The sequence below is a fragment of the Oncorhynchus mykiss genome, chromosome 20 (genome assembly GCF_057628025.1).
Source record: "Oncorhynchus mykiss isolate SJ-2025 chromosome 20, ASM5762802v1, whole genome shotgun sequence".
NCBI classification, from domain to species: domain Eukaryota; kingdom Metazoa; phylum Chordata; class Actinopteri; order Salmoniformes; family Salmonidae; genus Oncorhynchus; species Oncorhynchus mykiss.
Window position 1 is genome coordinate 46,442,997 of NC_143041.1, and position 22,177 is coordinate 46,465,173.

A 22,177-nucleotide genomic window follows, 5' to 3' on the forward strand; every position below is an offset into this window, starting at 1 on the left:
TTTGTTTTTCCTTCTTCAGTGGACTATAACCGCAACATGTAAAGTGTTGGTCCCATGTTTCATGAGCTGAAATAGAATCCCTAGAAATGTTCCATAAGCACAAAAAGCTTATTTCTCTCAAATTGTGTTCACAAATTTGTTTAGATCCCTGTCATTTCTCCTTTGCCAAGATAATTCATCCACCTGACAGGTGTGGCATATCGAGAAGCTGATTAAACAGCATGATCATTACACAGGTGCACCTTGTGCTGTGGACAATAAAAGGCCACTTTAAAATGTGCAGTTTTGTCACACAACACAATGCCACAGATGTCTTAAGTTTTGAGGGAGCATACAATTGGCATGCTGACTGCAGAGCTGTTTCCAGAGAACTGCATTTTAATTTCTTTAACATAAGCCTCCTCGTTTTAGAGAATTTGTCAGTATGTCCAACCGACATATTAATTCATAACAAATGTAACTTCTTTAAACAATTGATGTGAACTGTGTGACTTTGTTTTGGTCGTGTTCCCTTTGCTTAGCCATTGCTGACGGTTGGATTGGAATTTTACGTATTAGCTAACCACATCAACACCAACTCAGTGGCCTTGTGATTACAGTGTCCACCCTGAGATTGGAAGGTTGTGAGTTCAATCCCTGGCCTAGTCATACCAAAGACTGTGAAAATGGGACTGGGTGTATCTCTTTTTGGCACTCAGCATTAAGGAGATAGATTGGGGGTAAGGCCCTGTGATAGACTAGTGTCCTGTCCAGGGGGTGTACTGAGGAGATAGACTAGTGTCCTGTCCAGGGGGTATACTGAGGAGATAGACCAGCGTCCTGTCCAGGGGGTGTACTGAGGAGATAGACTAGTGTCCTGTCCAGGGGGTGTACTGAGGAGATAGACCAGCGTCCTGTCCAGGGGGTGCACTGAGGAGATAGACTAGTGTCTTTTCCAGAGGGTGTACTGAGGAGATAGACAAGTGTCCTGTCCAGTGTCCTGTGTACTGAGGAGATAGACCGGTGTACTGAGGAGATAGACTAGTGTCCTGTCCAGGGGGTGTACTGAGGAGATAGACTAGTGTCCTGTCCAGGGGGTGTACTGAGGAGATAGACTTGTGTCCTGTCCAGAAGGTGTACTGAGGAGATAGACTAGTGTCCTGTCCAGGGGGTGTACTGAGGAGATAGACCAGCGTCCTGTCCAGGGGGTGCACTGAGGAGATAGACTAGTGTCTTTTCCAGAGGGTGTACTGAGGAGATAGACAAGTGTCCTGTCCAGAAGGTGTACTGAGGAGATAGACTAGTGTCCTGTCCAGGGGGTGTACTGAGGAGATAGACCAGCGTCCTGTCCAGGGGGTACACTGAGGAGATAGACTAGTGTCCTGTCCAGGGGGTGTACTGGTACATCAAGCTGCATTGTGCTACAGAAATAGGTGATAGGCTCCTACACTATGTTCTGTATTTACTAACCACATAATCTGGTGCAGTTGATGACGTGGCACGCAACCATTGGCTGATCCATGCAACATCTGAGCAGGGCAACATCACCTTTGTGCTCAGTAAATAAATAATAACAGTATGTTGCCTGCACTTTCATTTTGAGATGTATCTGCAGTCCCACAGCGAGAAATGTTCCCACAAACGGTTCTACCGCAGCGCTCTCTTACCCAAGCGGTCCCAACAACACCTTAGCGGCATACACATTGACTGGGAAACAGCTGTTCGCTAATTGGCAGGGAAACACAAGGCTACTGTTCACTAATACACAGAAGGCTATGTCTGTTTATATCTAGTTTCTAAAATGTATTTTTGTTTTTAAGTAAATGCCAGGTAACTTATATGAAGGCTATATCTAGATACAGTGGGTGAAAAAAGTATTTGATCCCCTGCTGATTTTGTACGATTGCCCATTGACAAAGAAATGATCCGTCTATAATTTTAACGGTAGGTCTATTTGAACAGAGAGATACAGAACAACAACAAAAAAATCCTGAAAAACTAATGTCAAAAATGTTATAAATTGATTTGCATTTTAATGAGGGAAATAAGTATTTGACCCCTCTGTCACGGGCGTCGTACAGACCGCACCACCCTCTGGAGAGCCTTGCGGTTGTGGGCGGAGCAGTTTCCGTACAAGGCAGTGATACAGCCCGACAGGATGCTCTCAATTGTGCATCTGTAAAAGTTTGTGAGGGTTTTAGGTGACAAGACACATTTCTTCAGATGCGGAAGGCCAACATAGGAAAATGTGATGGATTGAGATGCAGCCCGTGCAGATATCTCTAGCTTAAACTGACAGATTTTGATGGCAATTTTTTTCATTATGTTACTTAGATTGACGCACGGGTGAAATTATGTTACTTAGATTGGCCTCATGGTGAAATCCCTGAGCGGTTTCCTTCCTCTGCTGCAACTGAGTTAGGAAGGACGCCTGTATCTTTGTAGTGACTGGGTGTATTGATAAACCATCCAAAGTGTAACTAATAACTTCACCATGCTCAAATGGATATTCAATGTCTACCAGGTGCCCTTTTTTACGAGGCATTGAAAAAAAAACATGATCTTTGTGGTTGAATCTGTGTTTGAAATTCACTGCTCAACTGAGGGACCTTACAGATATGTGTGGGTACAGAGATTAGTTAGTCAATCAAAAATAATTTAAAAACTTTTTTCGCACACAGAGTCCATGCAATTTATTATTATACTTTGTTAATTAAGCACATTTTTACTCCTGAACGTATTTAGGCTTTCCATAACTAAGGGTTTGAATACTTATTTACACAAGTAATTTCAGTTTTTTTTTACATTTATTTTTTACTAATTAAAAAAAAAAAACATATTAAATGCAGGTTGTAACCCAAGATAATGCCGAAAAGGTCAAGGAAGTGTTAACACTTTCTGAAGGCACTGTATTATAAATAAGTACAGTTTTGTTTTTACACTCTTCTAATATAACGTGGGGGACATTTTGAAACGTAAAAAAAAAAAAAAATGTGACCCGGAAGTGATTTTGTTTTGTTGCTGAGACGATGACGTGTCTGTTTTGTGGTACGTTACAGTCGAAACCGTATTTATGTAATATCTTTGGTTTAAGAGTTAACCTAACCTCACATCAGCTGTAAAAAAAAACAACAACAACTATGTTGTTGTACTAATTGTACCAAGTAAAAACGCTCGTGACAACAACGTAAAACTGTGAAGCTAATTGTGTCTAGCTATCCTTTACGAATTAGCTAGACCTTGGTCACTGCTGGCTGTACATGCCAAAATGTATTTTGTGTTGTTAAACTAGCTATAGATCCACTGTCGTATGTTTGCAAGCCGTATGATATTTTTCACTCGCCTGCTGAGGAGAGGACTCTGTGTGAAACCATTCTGGAACCATCGTTACCAAAACGCTTCGGTGGTATTACTGAATGAGGTTGTATTGTGAGTATGCATAACAATTCACTTTATTTTGTATAAACTATAGACAATCAAATGCTTGTGGCGTGTGAAATGGCTAGCTATCGTTAGCTAGATGGTTTATCAACACGTCCCATCTATTCGAGGGATGCTAACGTTATTATGATGCTCTTTCTCTATCGTTAGCTAGATAATTTATCAACACACGTCCCATCTATTCTAGGGATGCTAACGTTATTATGATGCTCTTTCTCTATCGTTAGCTAGATAATTTATCAACAACCGTCCCATCTATTCGAGGGATGCTAACGTTATTATGATGCTCTTTCTCTATCGTTAGCTAGATAATTTATCAACACACGTCCCATCTATTCTAGGGATGCTAACGTTATTATGATGCTCTTTCTCTATCGTTAGCTAGATAATTTATCAACAACCGTCCCATCTATTCGAGGGATGCTAACGTTATTATGATGCTCTTTCTCTATCGTTAGCTAGATAATTTATCAACACACGTCCCATCTATTCGAGGGATGCTAACGTTATTATGATGCTCTTTCTCTATCGTTAGCTAGATAATTTATCAACAACCGTCCCATCTATTCGAGGGATGCTAACGTTATTATGATGCTCTTTCTCTATCGTTAGCTAGATAATTTATCAACACACTTCCCATCTATTCGAGGGATGCTAACGTTATTATGATGCTCTTTCTCTATCGTTAGCTAGATAATTTATCAACAACCGTCCCATCTATTCGAGGGATGCTAACGTTATTATGATGCTCTTTATCGTTAGCTAGATAATTTATCAACACACTTCCCATCTATTCGAGGGATGCTAACGTTATTATGATGCTCTTTATCGTTAGCTAGATAATTTATCAACACACTTCCCATCTATTCGAGGGATGCTAACGTTATTATGATGCTCTTTCTCTATCGTTAGCTAGATAATTTATCAACACACTTCCCATCTATTCGAGGGATGCTAACGTTATTATGATGCTCTTTCTCTATCGTTAGCTAGATAATTTATCAACACACGTCCCATCTATTCTAGGGATGCTAACGTTATTATGATGCTCTTTCTCTATCGTTAGCTAGATAATTTATCAACAACCGTCCCATCTATTCGAGGGATGCTAACGTTATTATGATGCTCTTTCTCTATCGTTAGCTAGATAATTTATCAACACACTTCCCATCTATTCGAGGGATGCTAACGTTATTATGATGCTCTTTCTCTATCGTTAGCTAGATAATTTATCAACACACGTCCCATCTATTCTAGGGATGCTAACGTTATTATGATGCTCTTTCTCTATCTTGAAGCATGACTGCACTGTCAGATTTGGAGCCTGCTAAAAAGAGACTGCGGGTTGAATTTGGCCTCCAAGCACCTGTCGGCTCAAGGAGCCCTCTTTCATTGGCTTTTAAAGGTAACACTCCCTGAGCAGGGAATATTAAATGATCCTCTGTGTAATCTGATTGTGGATTTTTCTTCAGTTCCATTTTTTTTCTCCAGTTCCATTTTTTTTTAGTTGTTTGATTTTCTGATGTGTTTTTTGCTGTAGGCCTATAGGCTACATTCACTATGACTTACCAGTCAAGTTAATTATGATCCAAGTTGATTCTCATTCTGTTGTCTTTTGTCTCCTCTCCATTAGCAAGTTCCAAAGAGGCAAGTCTACACGCAATGGAGGGGCAGCAGCATAGTGCCAAAGCAACATCTCTTAGTCAGAAAAACAATCCCAAGTCCCAACAGAATAACCTTGATAAGTGGTCATTGGAACTTCCCCAAAGCACCACAAGCCCAGCTTCTGACGTGTGTGAAGCTGCTGAACAACAACTGGAGGATGTAGAGATGGTGAGTCCAGACAGCTCCGAGTCTGGCTGCAGTCACAAGATCCAGTTTATGGAGACAGAGACCGAGGCCCAGACCCACAGTTCAGACTCTGAGGAACCTGTTGTCTCTAGTATTGTAGACCTGGAGGATGAAGAGACAGTGCCCTTAACACCATCTGACAGCTTAAAGGATCACAAGCCGGTCTCGCAAGTCACCACGGATCACAAGCCGGTCTCGGAAGTGCCCACGGATCACAAGCCGGTCTCGGAAGTGCCCACGGATCACAAGCCGGTCTCGGAAGTGCCCACGGATCACAAGCCGGTCTCGGAAGTGCCCACGGATCACAAGCCGGTCTCGGAAGTGCCCACGGATCACAAGCCGGTCTCGGAAGTGCCCACGGATCACAAGCCGGTCTCGGAAGTGCCCACGGATCACAAGCCGGTCTCGGAAGTGCCCACGGATCACAAGCCGGTCTCGGAAGTGCCCACGGATCACAAGCCGGTCTCGGAAGTGCCCACGGATCACAAGCCGGTCTCGGAAGTGCCCACGGATCATAAGCCGGTCTCGGAAGTGCCCACGGATCACAAGCCGGTCTCGGAAGTGCCCACGGATCACAAGCCGGTCTCGGAAGTGCCCAAGGATCACAAGCCGGTCTCGGACCTGCCCACAGATCCTAAAGGGGACAGTGATGAGCAAATGGAGGAGACCGTGAGCCAGATCAACAGGCATCTGGACAAGCAGCAGGACACAGAAAGATCCTCCTCCAAGGGCCAAGGAAAAATAACAGACTTCTTCGCCCCATCCACAAGGTACAGTATTGAATACCTGGTGCTGTGGAAGTAACCCAGTTAATACAGAATTCTGGGTTCACGCGTTTTACATTACGTCACGTCTTAGATTCACGGACATAGTACAAAGTCATATCTCAAGATTATATAGTCTAAGCATCCTCAATTACATGTCGGGTATAGGCTTCATTACAAATGTTGGTTGATAGGACAGTGGGGGTACCAGCAGGTGAGGACAGTGGGGGATACCAGCAGGTGAGGACAGTGAGGGGTACCAGCAGGTGAGGACAGTGAGGGGTACCAGCAGGTGAGGACAGTGGGGGTACCAGCAGGTGAGGACAGTGGGGGTACCAGCAGGTGAGGACAGTGGGGGTACCAGCAGGTGAGGACAGTGGGGGTACCAGCAGGTGAGGACAGTTTTTGAGAGCTGAGAATTCTTTGTCCTTTGTCGTTCCACCTCAAAAAGTACAAGAGGATTTTAACACCCACCGTCTCAGATTGTTCTGGAATCATTTGTTGTTAGAAACAGATCATACTAGCATTCCTGCAACACTCATTTGTGGAAAATACAATTTGATCTCTGAAGGAAGGAAGAAAGGAAGCTAATTGAGTGCATCCAATTAGGGGAGTTCCAAACTAACTAATCACTGACCTAGACAACCAGGTGAGGGGAGTTCCTTACTAATCACTGACCTAGACAACCAGATGAGGGGAGTTCCAAACGAACTCATCACTGACCTAGACAACCAGGTGAGGGGAGTTCCTACCTCATCACTGACCTAGACAACCAGGTGAGGGGAGTTGCTAACTCATCACTGACCTAGACAACCAGGTGAGGGCAGTTCCTAACTCATCACTGACCTAGACAACCAGGTGAGGGGAGTTCCTACCTAATCACTGACTTAGACAACCAGGTAAGGGGAGTTCCTAACTCATCACTGACCTAGACAACCAGGTGAGGGGAGTTCCTAACTAACTCATCACTGACCTAGACAACCAGGTAAGGGGAGTTCCTAACTAACTCATCACTGACCTAGACAACCAAGTGAGGGGAGTTCCTAACTAACTCATCACTGACCTAGACAACCAGGTGAGGGGAGTTGCTAACTCATCACTGACTTAGACAACCAGGTACAAATGAACAGTAAAAACCAGCAGTCACTAGACCAGGGTTCCCCAACTAGCGGCCTGCGAGGTGAATCTGGTCTGCGAATAGTTTATAGGTGCTATATTTACATTCAATAAATATAATACCTAACATCCGATTTGGACCAAACGTTTTTCTAGCAAGGAGCAAGACATGAGGAATCCACGCAAATATATACTTCACTTCAGACTTTAAAAAAAAAAGTTAGTTAGGCCTATATGTAAGTAATTAAGTAGGTTACTCCTGTTATGGTTGTACGCAAAGATCTGTAAGGATATGAGTCGACTTGGCGTCCGGCTCAGTATGCTCGTTTCTCTTGGTTGACATTTTTGACATTTTCGAATAAGTATTTTTCAACAATAAAGTTGTTTCAGGGGCAAGCTGTGAAGCTTCTTTATGGGTTTTTCACTATTAGGCTACTGACCAATTTAGAACACCTAGCTGAATTTGAATGTTATTTATACTATTTTAATATGTGGATAGGTTTTATCGTGACAGTTATTTGTGTTCCTGTTACTGTCAGAGAACCATGCTCTTCTCCAGGGTGGCTGTTGTGACTCTACAAGTGGTGGAGAAAATATGGCAACAGAAGAGTCAATGTCTTCCTGTCAGTACAGAGATCAAGTCAATGTCTTCCTGTCAGTACAGAGATCAAGTCAATGTCTTCCTGTCAGTACAGAGATCAAGTCAATGTCTTCCTGTCAGTACAGAGATCAAGTCAATGTCTTCCTGTCCGTACAGAGATCAAGTCAATGTCTTCCTGTCCGTACAGAGATCAAGTCAATGTCTTCCTGTCAGTACAGAGATCAAGTCAATGTCTTCCTGTCAGTACAGAGATCAAGTCAATGTCAAAAGGCAAGTTTATTGTGATGTAGGCAGTAGTTTTTAGCTAGATTGTTCTGATGTCTTGTTAAGATGTTTATTATAAACCATGTTGCTCGTGCATCATGTTGTTGATCTATTGCATTTATTTTTTCTTCTTCAGTGTCGTGTTAAAGTTGTTTCTCCTTTTTTTCAACGTGACAGTGCCCAAGCTCCTTCGGAGAAACAACGCAGAGATGGAGAGGACGTCCCACGCGAGAAACAACGCAGAGATGGAGAGGACGGCCCTCCACCGTCGCCACCGTACGATTCCAAGTGGCTGGGAAGCCCCATCAGTGATCTGAGGAGAATGCCACAGTGTGGTCAACCACTCCCACCACTGAAGAATATTCCTGACCATCACACTGTCATGATCAGGGTGAGAGAGAGGGAGCAGCTCCTTGGAAAATTAACTGAATGCTTTAGTCTAAGCCAGTGGGGTCAAACCCCTTTAGTCTAAGCCAGTGGGGTCAAACCCCTTCAGTCTAAGCCAGTGGGGTCAAACCCCTTTAGTCTAAGCCAGTGGGGTCAAACCCCTTTAGTCTAAGCCAGTGGGGTCAAACCCCTTTAGTCCAAACTAGTGGTGTCAAACCCCTTTAGTCTAAGCCAGTGGGGTCAAACCCCTTTAGTCTAAGCCAGTGGGGTCAAACCCCTTTAGTCCAAACTAGTGGTGTCAAACCCCTTTAGTCCAAACTAGTGGTGTCAAACCCCTTTAGTCCAAACTAGTGGTGTCAAATCCCATTAGTCCAAACTAGTGGTGTCAAACCCCTTTAGTCCAAACTAGTGGTGTCAAATCCCATTAGTCCAAACTAGTGGTGTCAAACCCCATTAGTCCAAACTAGTGGTGTCAAACCCCTTTAGTCCAAACTAGTGGTGTCAAACCCCTTTAGTCCAAACTAGTGGTGTCAAACCCCTTTAGTCCAAACTAGTGGTGTCAAACCCCTTTAGTCCAAACCAGTGGTGTCAAACCCCATGGTGGGCTAAGCATCTGGTGGTTTTGTTATTTCCTTTCAATTTGTTCCTAACTAATCACTGACCTAGACAACCAGGTGAGGGGAGTTCCTAACTAATCACTGACCTAGACAACCAGGTGAGGGGAGTTCCTAACTAACTCATCACTGACCTAGACAACCAGGTGAGGGGAGTTCCTAACTAACTCATCACTGACCTAGACAACCAGGTGAGGGGAGTTCCTAACTAACTCATCACTGAACTAGACAACCAGGTGAGGGGAGTTCCTAACTAACTCATCACTGAACTAGACAACCAGGTGAGGGGAGTTCCTAACTAATCACTGACCTAGACAACCAGGTGAGGGGAGTTCCGAACTAATCACTGACCTAGACAACCAGGTGAGGGTAGTTCCGAACTAATCACTGACCTAGACAACCAGGTGAGGGTAGTTCCGAACTAATCACTGACCTAGACAACCAGGTGAGGGGAGTTCCGAACTAATCACTGACCTAGACAACCAGGTACAAGTGAACAGTAAGATCAGGGTTCCCCGCCATGCATAATATACAGATATGTGGTCTTGTAAACCAAAGTTTGAAATTATTGTTTTGGTCCAATATTATATCTGTTTGGGTTTCTTGTGGTCAATGTGCAGTCTACAAATTATTTATAATTATTTTCCGGCCACCTGCTAAAGAAAATAATTGGCCCGCAGCTAAATCGAGTTGATCACTGTACTAGACCCTCCATAGAATGGTCTCAGCCTTGATTTGTGCTACTCCACAATAGTCCTGGTCTCAATATTTGTGTTGGATGTATTTTTATTTATTTAACTAGGATACGTCCGTTAAGAACAAATACTTATTTACCATGACGGCCTACAGGGAAACAGTGGGTTAAACTGCCTTGTTCGGGGGAACAGTGGGTTAAACGGCCTTGTTCGGGGGAACAGTGGGTTAACTGCCTTGTTCGGGGGAACAGTGGGTTAAACGGCCTTGTTCGGGGGAACAGTGGGTTAAACGGCCTTGTTCGGGGGAACAGTGGGTTAAACGGCCTTGTTCGGGGGAACAGTGGGTTAAACTGCCTTGTTCGGGGGAACAATGGGTTAAACGGCCTTGTTCGGGTGAACAGTGGGTTAAACGGCCTTGTTCGGGGGAACAGTGGGTTAAACGGCCTTGTTCGGGGGAACAGTGGGTTAAACTGCCTTGTTCGGGTGAACAGTGGGTTAAACGGCCTTGTTCGGGGGAACAGTGGGTTAAACGGCCTTGTTCGGGGGAACAGTGGGGTTAACTGCCTTGTTCGGGGGAACAGTGGGTTAAACGGCCTTGTTCGGGGGAACAGTGGGTTAAACTGCCTTGTTCGGGGGAACAGTGGGTTAAACGGCCTTGTTCGGGGGAACAGTGGGTTAAACGGCCTTGTTCGATGGAACAGTGGGTTAACTGCCTTGTTCGGGGGAACAGTGGGTTAAACTGCCTTGTTCGGGGGAACAGTGGGTTAAACGGCCTTGTTCAAGGGAACAGTGGGTTAAACTGCCTTGTTCGGGGGAACAGTGTGTTAAACTGCCTTGTTCGGGGGCAGAACGACATATTATTATATTTTTTTTTACTTTGTCAACTTGATCAAGCAACCTTTACGGTTACTGGCCCAATGCTCTAACCACTAGGTTACCTGTCTCTAACCACTAGGCTACCTGTCTCTAACTACTAGGCTACCTGTCTCTAACCACTAGGCTACCTGTCTCTAACCACTAGGCAACCTGTCTCTACCCACTAGGCTACCTGTCTCTAACCACTAGGCTACCTGTCTCTAACCACTAGACTACCTGCTCTAACCACTAGGCTACCTGTCTCTAACTACTAGGCTACCTGTCTCTAACCACTAGGCTACCTGTCTCTAACCACTAGGCTACCTGTCTCTAACCACTAGGCCACCTGTCTCTAACCACTAGACTACATGTCTCTAACCACTAGGCTACCTGTCTCTAACCACTAGGCTACCTGTCTCTAACCACTAGGCTACCTGTCTCTAACCACTAGGCTGCCTGTCTCTAACCACTAGGCTACCTGTCTCTAACCACTAGGCTACCTGTCTCTAACCACTAGACTACCTGCCTCTAACCACTAGACTACCTGCCTCTAACCACTAGACTACCTGCCTCTAACCACTAGACTACCTGCCTCTAACCACTAGGCTACCTGCCTCTAACCACTAGGCAACCTGCCTCTAACCACTAGGCTACCTGCCTCTAACCACTAGGCTACCTGCCTCTAACCACTAGGCTACCTGCCTCTAACCACTAGGCTACCTGCCTCTAACCACTAGGCTACCTGCCTCTAACCACTAGACTACCTGCCTCTAACCACTAGACTACCTGCCTCTAACCACTTCCTGCCACCCCAAGGATGTGTGAAGTATGATGAACACAAATGTGCATTATTAATGATTAAATTGTGAAAGTTAGTAAGACACATGATTCGTCGTCGTCGTTCGTCTGGTCATCCGGACGAACGGTAGAACTTCCACTGGTGACGCCGTTCACGTTCTCCTCATGCTGTATTTTCTCTTCAACAGACAGACCTCCTTCAAACAGGCAAAATTCCTGTTCCCTACCCCAACAAGTTCAGAGACGCCTGGGACGAGGTCCACGTGAAAATGCCCTGTTCAAAGAGCAACCTATTCCCTGTAGGAAATCAGGTACTGCTTCTACCGTAGTCACACGTTGTACTGTCACGTTTGAAATTGGACTCACTAACTACAAGTGTTGTTTATAACTTACAAGTGATCGTCTGAGCCTACATCTCTCACCATTAGGGAACGAGCTGATCTCCAGTGCCTTCAGAAAGTATTCATACCCCTGGATTTATTACACATTTTGTTGTTGTTGGAGAATCACCTTTGGCAGCGAAGTCTCTTAAGAGCACACCTGGATTGTACAACATTTGCACGTTTTATTATTTTCTAAATTATTCAAGCTCTGTCAAATTGCTTATTGTTAATTGCTAGACAAAAAAAAACTGTCAAGTCTTGCCATAGATTTTCAAGCCAATTTAAAGTCAAAACTGTAGGCCACACAATCTCACAGAACAGGACCACTGAAGTGCATAGCGCTTAAAAATCATCTGTCCTTGGTTGCAACACTCCTTAACGAGTTCCAAACTGCCTCTGGAAGCAACATCAGACACAGGAACTGTTTGTCGGGAGCTTCATGAAATAGGTTTCCACGGCCGAGCAGCTGCACACAAGCCTAAGATCATCATACTCCATGCCAAGCGTCAGCTGGGAATGGTGTGAAGCTCGCTGCCATTGGACTCTGGAGCAGTGGAAATGTGTTTTCTGGGGTGATGAATCACACTTCACCATCTGACAAATCTGGGTTTGGCAGATGTGAGGAGAAGGCTACCTGCCCCAATGCATAGTGCCAACTGTTAAGTTTGGTGGAGGAGGAATCACGGCCCGGGGCTGTTTTCTATTTTTCGTGCTAGGCCCCTTTAGTTCCAGTGAAGGGAAATTTTAACACATCGGCATACAAAAACATTCTAGACAATTCTGTGCTTTCATCTTTGTGGCAACAGTTTGGACAAAACCGTTAAATGTTTCAGCATGACAATGCCCTCCCATGCACAAAGTGAGGTCCATACAGAAATGGTTTGTTGAGATCGGTGTGGAAGAACTTGACAGGCCTGTACAGAGCCCTCACCTCAACCTCATCGAACACCTGTGGGATGAATTGGAACACTGACTGAGAGCCAGGCCTAATCGCCCAACATCAGTGCCCGACCTCACTAATGCTCTTGTAACTGAATGGAAGCAAGTCCCTGCCTCAACGTTCCAACATCTAGTGGAAAGCCTTCCCAGAAGAGTGGAGGCTGTTATGGCAGAAAAGGATGGGGACCAACTAGGAATTGTTTACAGATCCTTGCGCCATGCATTTTCATGCTGATACGTGAGTGGCGGCAGATGGACGGGCCTCAAGATCTCATGGTATTTCTGTACATTAAAATTGCCAAAGATAAAATGCAATTGTGTTCGTTGTTCATAGCTTATGCCTGCCCATAGCATAACCCCACCACCACCATGGGGCACTCTGTTGACGACGTTGACATCAGCAAACCGCTAGCTCACACAAAGCCATACACGCTGTCTGCCATAAGGCCGGTACAGTTGAAAGCGGGACTCATCCGTGAAGAGCACACTTCTCCAGCGTGTGGCCATCAAAGGTGAGCGTTTGTTCACTGAAGTTGGTTACGACGCCGAACTGCAGTCAGGGTGAAGACCCTGGTGAGGATGACGAGCAGATGAGCTTCCCTGAGACGGTTTCTGACAGTTTGTGCAGAAATTCTTTGGTTGTGCAAACCCACAGTTTCATCAGCTGTCTGGGTGGCTGGTCTCAGATGATCCCTGCAGGTGAAGAAGCCGCATGTGGAGGTCCTGGGCTGGCGTGGTTACACTGTGGTCTGCGGTTGTTAGGCCGGTTGGACGTACTGCCAAATTATCTAACTTTATGTTAGAGAAATTAACATTACATTCTCTGGCAACAACTCGGGTGGACATTCCTGCAGTCAGCATGCCAATTGCACGCTCTATTAAAACTTCTGTGGCATTGTGTTGACAAAACGGCACATTTTAGTGGCCTTTTCTCGTCCCCAGCACAAGGTGCACATGTGTAATGATCATGCCGTTTAATTCAGCTTCTTGTGATTAGAAATAAGCCTGATGTGCGTGTGGAACATTTCTCTGATCTTTTATTTCAGCTCATGAAACATGGGACCAACACTTTACATGTTGTGTTTATATTTTTGGTTCGGTGTAATTCTAACAAATCAACAATAATATAAATAAGTTATTGACTTTTTTATATCCTTGGGAAGTTGTTCAAATGTGTGTGTGTGTATATCTATATACATATACAGTTGAAGTCTGAAGTTTACATACACCGTAGTCAAATACATTTAAACTCAGTTTCAGTGATATAGATCCCTTCTGGGACAAAAGACACTGTTACTTAACCTACATTGCACCTTGTACTGTGTAGCAGTAGCTTATATCTATGTGCTTCTACAGTTCATTAACTACCATAACAATTACATTTATGGTTACTTTACATTACATTACATAAATACAGTTGAAGTTGGAAGTTTACATACACCTTGGCCAAATATATTTAAACTCAGTTTTTCACAACTCCTAATATTTAATCCTAGTAAATATTCCCTGTCTTTGGTCAGTTAGGATCACCACTTTATTTTAAAAATGTGAAATGTCAGAATTATAGTAGAGAGAATTATTTATTTCAGATTTTATTTCTTTCATCACATTTCCAGTGGGTCAGAAGTTTAGATGCACTCAATTAGTATTGGGTAGCATTGCCTTTTAAATTGTTTAACTTGGGTGTTGGGTCAAACATTTCGGGTAGCCTTCCACAACCTTCCCATAATAAGTTGGGTGAATTTTGGCCCATTCCTCCTGACAGAGCTGGTGCAACTGAGTCAGGTTTGTAGGCCTCCTTGCTCCCACATTATTTTTTTGTCAGTTCTGCCCACACATTATCTATGGGATTGAGGTCAGGGCTTTGTGATGGCCACTCCAATACATTGACTTTGTTGTCCTCACGCCGTTTTGGCACAACTTTGGAAGTATGTTTGGGGTCATTGTCCATTTGGAAGACCCATTTGCGACCAAGCTTTAACTTCCTGACTGATGCCTTGAGATATTGCTTCAATATTTCCACATAAATCTTTCCTCATGATGCCATCTATTTTGTGAAGTGCACCGGTCTCTCCTGCAGCAAAGCACCCCCACAACATGACGCTGCCACCCCCGTGCTTCACGGTTGGTATGGTGTTCTTCAGCTTGCAAGCCTCCCCCTTTTTCCTCCAAAGGAAAGGACATTTTTACAAAATGTATGATCTTTGTCCCCATGTGCAGTTGCAAACCGTAGTCTGGCTTTTTTTTTGCGGGTTTGGAGCAGTGGCTTCTTCCTTGCTGATCGGCCTTTCAGGTTATGTCAATATTGGACTCGTTTTACTGTGGATATAAATACTTTTGTATTTTTTTCTCCAGCATCTTCACAAGGTCCTTTGCTGTTGTTCTGGGATTGATTTGCACTTTTCGCACCAAAGTGCATTCATCTCTAGGAGACAGAACGCGTCTACTTCCTGAGCGGTATGACGGCTGCGTGGTCCCATGGTGTTTATACTTGTGTACTATTGTTTGTACAGATGAAAGTGGTACCTTCAGCCGTTTGAAAATTGCTCCCAAGGATGAACCAGACTTGTGGAGGTCTACAATTTTTTTTCTGAGGTCTTGGCTGATTTCCCCATGATGCCAAGCAAAGAGGCACTGAGTTTGAAGGTAGGCCTTGAAATACATCCACAGGTACACCTCCAATTGACTCAAATGATGTCAATTAGCCTATCAGAAGCTTCTAAAGCCATGGCATAATTTTCTGGAATGTTCCAAGCTGTTTAAAGGCACAGTCAACTTAGTGCATGTAAACTTCTGACCCACTGGAATTGTGATTAAGTGAAATAATCTGTCAGTAAACAATTGTTGGAAAAACTATTTGTGTCACGCACAAAGTAGATGTCCTAACCAACTTGTCAAAACTATAGTTTGTTAACAAGAAATATGTGGAGTGGTTGAAAAATGAGTTTTAATGACTCCGACCTAAGTGTATGTAAACTTCCGACTTCAACTGTATACTGTCAAATAAAATCAATCAGGGATACTAATAAAGGCATTAGTCTTGTGATGATGCAAATTAATATCATGTTTTAGAAAGAACCGACCACTAACCCTGACCTGACCTGTACGATCAGGAAAGATTAGGAGGAGGAGGATGATGATGATGGTGGTGGTATTTAACTTCCTGGTTTTGCAGGAAGTGCAGGAACGGTGGGAACTCATCCAGAAAGCTTTAAACAGAGAATTTTCCAGTTCCCATGATGTGAAGGTAAGTTAATGACTCAATTTATATTTTGTTTGTTTGTTCACTGTGGAGCAATTTTTAAAATTTTTTTTGTAAATGTGTTTTTATTTAACCAGGTTAGGCCAGTTGAGAACAAGTTCTCATTTACAACTGCAACCTGGCCAAGATAAAGCAAAGCAGTGTGACACAAACAACAACAGAGTTACACATAAACAAACATTACAGTCAATAACACAAAATAAAAATCTATGTACAGTGTGTGGAAGAGTAAGGAGGCATAGGCCATACTGGGGAAATAATTACAATTTAGCATTATGCAATGTATTCAACATGTACAGTATCTATTGTTGACCAGATGCATCAACATTAGATATTATTAGATATTATTATTAAGAGAGAGGATGTTTTATGTGGTGTTAAAATGCATATTCACTGTGTAATGAAATGTGGTTTTTAGAGAGAGGACCTATCTATCAAAACCATTATTGTATAAATAATACTTGTTATTACCCGAATTGGCCATGAGATGGCACCAAGATCCCAGATATCAAGGCAAAGATACTTACTGCAAAAAAACACACAAAAAAAATGCATGCGTGTCCTGTACTGAACATTGTTTTTAATGACATTTATTGGTGTCCCCATTTTAGAATGCCATATTGAAGTACAATGTTGCTCATGCCAAGAGATGGGACTTCACAGTTCTTCATTTGTTCTGCAACAAGGTAAGAAAAGAATGTTCTTGGGTTTTAACCATCCACCTTCTAAAATATAGTCATCAGGTGGACCGTCTGGGTTCAAGGACATCTGAAAAATAAAAATCCTTTCTGGCCCCATCCGTTTAAACACACACACACACACACACACACACACACAATCAGCATCTGGTTTGAAGAACCACTATTACCACTATTAAACTAATCATGTTTTTAGTGTCAATGAATATACCAGTCAGATTGGCATAAACCACAGGGCTGTCGTGATCTAGTCTGGTTCAGACACAGCACAGATGGACCAATGATCCGTTCATACGGAGTCAGTCATCTGGCTACATCTGCCTCTCTAAAGACCGCAACCGTTATACAGCAGACGCTGTGCTTTTAGCTGTGTGTTATCGGTGAAATGTTACCTTTTTTTAAAATAAAATAGTTTTGAAGTGACAAACTGATTACATTTATCACTGTCTGTCTTCCCCTATTAATATTTAGGTCTTACAAATCGCTGGTAAAAAACGACAGATTAAATATCTCATGAAACGGACTGTGAGGGGACACATTATGTTGTATTTTAAATTTGTCACTGTCATTGTCATTGTCTTTTTTTTTGTTGTGTATCAGTGTTTTGTTAATTGTCATGTTTTGTTTGGAAGATTCACAAAAAAGCTAATAACAAAATGAATACATCTGATTGGTTTATAGCCGAAATCACTTTTTTTAATTCTTTTTTTATATCAAAATTCTTAAATTCATTCTCTGTAAATTGTGAATAACTTACTCTGGGGACTAGCCTCTTTACTGTCTGAAACTCAATGGCGTCTAGGATGATGTGGTCCCCCAAGTGACTGTACGTACATAACCCAACCAGAAGCAATGGATTACAGGCAACACCCACACTGAGCTAAAGGGTTGAGCTGCCGCTTTCAAGGAGTGGGACTGTAACTTGGAAGCTAATAAGAAATTCCGCTATGCCCTCCGACGAACCATCAAACAGGCAAAGCGTCAATGCAGGACTAAGATCGAAGCGTACTACACCGGCTCTGACGCTCGTCGGATGTGGCAGGGCTTGCAAACCATTACAGACTACAAGGGAAGCACAACCGAGAGCTGCCCAGTGACACGAGCCTACCAGACGTGCTAAACTACTTCTATGCTCGCTTTGAGGCAAATGTCACTGAAACAACATGCATGAGAGCACCGGCTGTTCTGGAAGACTGTGTGATCACGCACTCCGTAGCCAATGTGAGTAAGAACTTTAAACCGGTCAACATTCCCAAGGCCGCAGGGCCGGACGGATTACCAGGATGTGTACTGCGAGCACGCGCTGACCAACTGGCAAGTGTCTTCACTGACATTTTCAACCTCTCCCTGTCCGAGTCTGTAATATCAACATGTTTTAAGAAGAACACCATAGTGCCTGTGTCCAAGAACACCTGCCTAAATGACTACAGACCTGTGGCATTCACATCCGTAGCCATGAAGTGCTTTGAAAGGCTGGTCATGGCTCACATCAACACCATTATCCCAGAAACCCTAAACCCATTCCAATTTGCATACCACCCCAACAGATCCACAGATGATGCAATCTCTATTGCACTCCACACTGCCCTTTCCCACCTGGACAAAAGGAACACCTATGTGAGAATGCTATTCATTGACTACAGCTCAGTATTCAATACCACAGTGCCCTCAAAGCTCATCAATAATCTAAGGACCCTGGGATTAAACACCTAGGTAACACATCCACCACGCTGATCCTCAACACAGGGGTCCCTCAGGGGTGCGTGCTCAGTCCCCTCCTGTACTCCCTGTTCACTCATGAATGAACGGCCAGGCACAACTCCAACACCATAATTAAGTTTGCCGATGACAGAACAGTGGTAGACCTGATCACCGACAATGAATAGACAGCCTATAGGGAGGAGGTCATAAACCTGGCCGTGTGGTGCCAGGACAACAACCTCTCCCTCAACGTGATTAAGACAAAGATGATTGTGGACTACAGGAAAAAGAGGACCAAGCACACCCCCATTCTCATCGCCGGGGCTGCAGTGGAGCAGGTTGAGAGCGTCAAGTTCCTTGGTACATGGTACAAGCACACCAAGAGGGCACGACAAAACCTATTCCCCCTCAGGAGACTGAAAAGATTTGGCATGGGTCCTCCGATCCTCAAAATGTTCTACAGCTGCACCATCGAGAGCATCCTAACTGGTTGCATCACTGCCTGGTACGGAAACTGCTCTGCCTCCGAACGCAAGGCACTACAGAGGGTAGTGCGTACGGCCCAGTACATCACTGGTGCCAAGCTTCTTGCCATCCAGGACCTAAATCATTGACTGTTCTCTCTGCTACCGCAAGGCAAGTGGTACCGGAGCGCCAAGTCTAGGTCCAAGAGGCTTCTAAACAGCTTCTACCCCCAAGCCATAAGACTCCTGAACAGCTCATCAAAGGGCTTGCCAGACTATTGGCATTGCCCCCCCCCCCCTCTTTTACGCCACTGCTAATCTTGGTTTTAACATCTATGCATAGTCATATTAAGAACTCTACCTATATCTATATATTACCTCAACTAAATGGTGCCCCCGCACATTGACTCTGTACCGGTACACCCCTGTATATAGTCTCACTATTGTTATTTTACTAATGCTCTTTAATTAATTACTTGTTACTTTTTTTTTCTAATTCTTATCTGTATTTTTTTTTGTAATTATATATATATTTTTAACTGCTTTGTTGGTTTAAGGACTTTGTAAGTCGGCATTACACTGTAAGGTTGTATTCGGCGCAAGTGACTAATAAAATGTAATTTGATAGATCATTTACAGGGCCATACAGCCCAGCGAAGTCCTGGATGCACTCAGTGATGAGAGAGCTGCCTTTATTGGCTGTGTCTTATCTAGTGGCAAACTCACCATCCTCTACTCATCTCTCTGTCTCTCCCTCTCTTTGCCTCTGTCTGCCTGTGTCTCTGTCTGCCTGTGTCTCTGTCTGTCTTATCTAGTGGCAAACTCACCATCCTCTACTCATCTCTCTGTCTCTCCCTCTCTTTGCCTCTGTCTGCCTGTGTCTCTGTCTGCCTGTGTCTCTGTCTGTCTTATCTAGTGGCAAACTCACCATCCTCTACTCATCTCTCTGTCTCTCCCTCTCTTTGTCTTTCCCTGTCTCTGTCTGCCTGTGTCTCTGTCTCTCTCTCTTATCTGTCGCCAGTTGGCACCTGTCCTGTCTTGTTGCTCTAGCTACAGTTCTTTCTTGGTCCCAAATCTTTTGTGCTCTCTTGCTGACGATCACAATATGAGTTGGCAAGACAACACTTACCCATCTGGGACCGGGCTACAGCAGACCAGTCAGAGAGAACCTCCAAATAATCGCAACACCAGCACCTGCCTGCTATCTAGCTAACCGTCACTAGGGAAAATGGGATCAATTTGCCTGCTATCTAGCTAATCGTCACTAGGGAAATGGGATCCATCTGCCTGAATCTGCCTCAGTCTCCTGAGGGGTAAAAGGTTTTGTCGTGCCCTCTTCACGACTGTCTTGGTGTGCTTGTACCATGTTAGTTTGTTGGTGATGTGGACACCAATTCCTTTTTATAAAAGACGGGTGACATCTTGTTGGTTTATAAAGACTAGTCATCAACTGATTTTAAAGGAGCGGTGTGTCGTTCTCTCTACAGCTCTGCTGTTTGTTCTTCAAACATCCCATTTTAATGCTGATGATCCTGTTATTTACTTTTGTCAATTGGTTTATAAAGTCTTTAATAGTAAATTAAGTGATTTATATTTATTATTGTTATTTAGTGTTGATTTATATTTATTATTGTTATTTACTGTTGTGCCCCGTCGAAAGAGCTTCTTAGAACATGCTACATTATTATTTTATTATTTTATTATTGTATTATTTTATTATTGTTCTTTTTATACTGTTCAACATACCTTTTGTTAATTGAAGCTTATCCTCAATACTGACTAAACTAATGGTGTTTTCTAAAGCAAGAAATAGACCTCTGAACCTTTCACCTATTACTTCCTGTCAGGGCAAGGAGATTGAGACTGTAACCTCATATAAATATCTTGGAATTTTAATTGAAGATGGCCTCTCTTTTAAATTGCGTATTCAACAACTTACAAAAAAAAAATTGAAGCTGAAATTGGGATTTTATTTTAGGAATAAGGTTTTTCTTTTGAAGCCAGAAGGAGGCTAGTATCAGCTACATTTATGCCTTTACTAGACTATGGGGATATTTTATATATGAATGCTTCTTCCGCTCGTTTGAGATCAATTGAAACCCTTTACCATGGCACTTTGAGATTTATTTTAAACTGTAAAACCCTTACGCACCACTGCACTTTATATACCAGGGTTGGCTGGCCTTCTCTAGTCACTCGTAGGCTCAGTCACTGGTATACTTTTATTTACAAAGCCATTTGGGGTTTACTACCTTTTTATTTGTGCATTTTTATTGTTCAGGAATGTGGTGGGTCGTCTCTTCGTTCGCTGGACTTTATCCTGCTAACTGTTCCAAATGTCTGAACTGAATTTGGTAAAAGGGCTTTTATGTCCTCTACGCCATCGTCTTGGAACGCCTTACAAAATACTTTTAAACTGGAAGAACTTGTCCCGATTGGTGTTTTTTAAATCACTGATGAATGATCTTGGATTTTGAGGCTGATTCCCTGACCTGTCAGTGTTTTTAATTAGCTGTTTTTGATTTTGTTATACTCTTGTGAATTCTATGGTTTTTACTAGATTTCTTGTGGTTTTTCATGTTTGTCTGTAATTGTTGTAATGACTTGGTGCTGCCTATCTTGGCCAGGACGCTCTTGAAAAAGAGATTTTAAATCTCAATGAGCCCTTCCTGGTTAAATAAAGGTTTAAATAATAAATAGCTCCAGTAGAGCTACGAGAGCATAGAATTGTTTGAAAAGACACCATTTCATTGTTTCGTTTGTTTTGTTGTCTCAAGAAAATACAGTACCAGGCAAAAGGTTACACACTCAAATCAAATGTATTTATATAGCCCTTCGTACATCAGCTGAAATCTCAAAGTGCTGTACAGAAACCCAGCCTAAAACCCCCAAACAGCAAGCAATGCAGGTGTAGAAGCACGGTAGCTAGGAAAAACTCCCTAGAAAGGCCAAAACCTAGGAAGAAACCAAGAGAGGAACCAGGCTATGAGGGGTGGCCAGTTCTCTTCTGGCTGTGCGGGGTGGAGATTATAACAGAACATGGCCAAGATGTTCAAATGTTCATAAATGACCAGCATGGTCAAATAATAATAATCACAGGCAGAACAGTTGAAACTGGAGCAGCAGCACGGCCAGGTGTCATCATGTCAGGTAGTCCTGAGGCATGGTCCTAGGGCTCAGGTCCTCTCACCTACTCATTTTTTATTTATTTTTACTATTTTCTACGTTGTAGAATAATAGTAAAGATATCAAAACTATGAAATAACACCAAACATGTAGTAACCAAAAAAGTGTTGAACAAATCTAAATATATTTCAGATTCTTCAAAGTATTTGCAAAGCTGTCATCAAGGCAAAAGGGTGGCT

General features: G+C 43.2%; 1 protein-coding gene and 1 long non-coding RNA gene across 3 annotated transcripts in view; both read left to right on the plus strand.

The window, feature by feature from the left end:
• LOC118942075 (uncharacterized) overlaps positions 1–22,177 on the plus strand; it is a 784,985-nt gene that overhangs the window by 149,604 nt on the left and 613,204 nt on the right. The window lies entirely within an intron of this gene.
• Positions 2,973–22,177, plus strand: part of parga (poly (ADP-ribose) glycohydrolase a) — a 96,022-nt gene continuing 76,817 nt past the window's right edge. Inside the window, exons 1-8 of one of the 2 annotated variants that reach the window (XM_090211956.1) lie at positions 2,980–3,408; positions 4,719–4,825; positions 5,054–6,041; positions 8,194–8,209; positions 8,246–8,407; positions 11,554–11,676; positions 15,863–15,934; positions 16,561–16,635. In XM_090211956.1, the coding sequence (XP_090068082.1) occupies positions 3,290–3,408; positions 4,719–4,825; positions 5,054–6,041; positions 8,194–8,209; positions 8,246–8,407; positions 11,554–11,676; positions 15,863–15,934; positions 16,561–16,635 (1,662 nt within the window). In that variant the 5' untranslated portion in view covers positions 2,980–3,289. Of the gene's footprint in view, positions 3,409–4,718; positions 4,826–5,053; positions 6,042–8,193; positions 8,408–11,553; positions 11,677–15,862; positions 15,935–16,560; positions 16,636–22,177 lie in introns of both variants that reach the window. The other variant, XM_090211955.1, reaches the window with a different exon arrangement.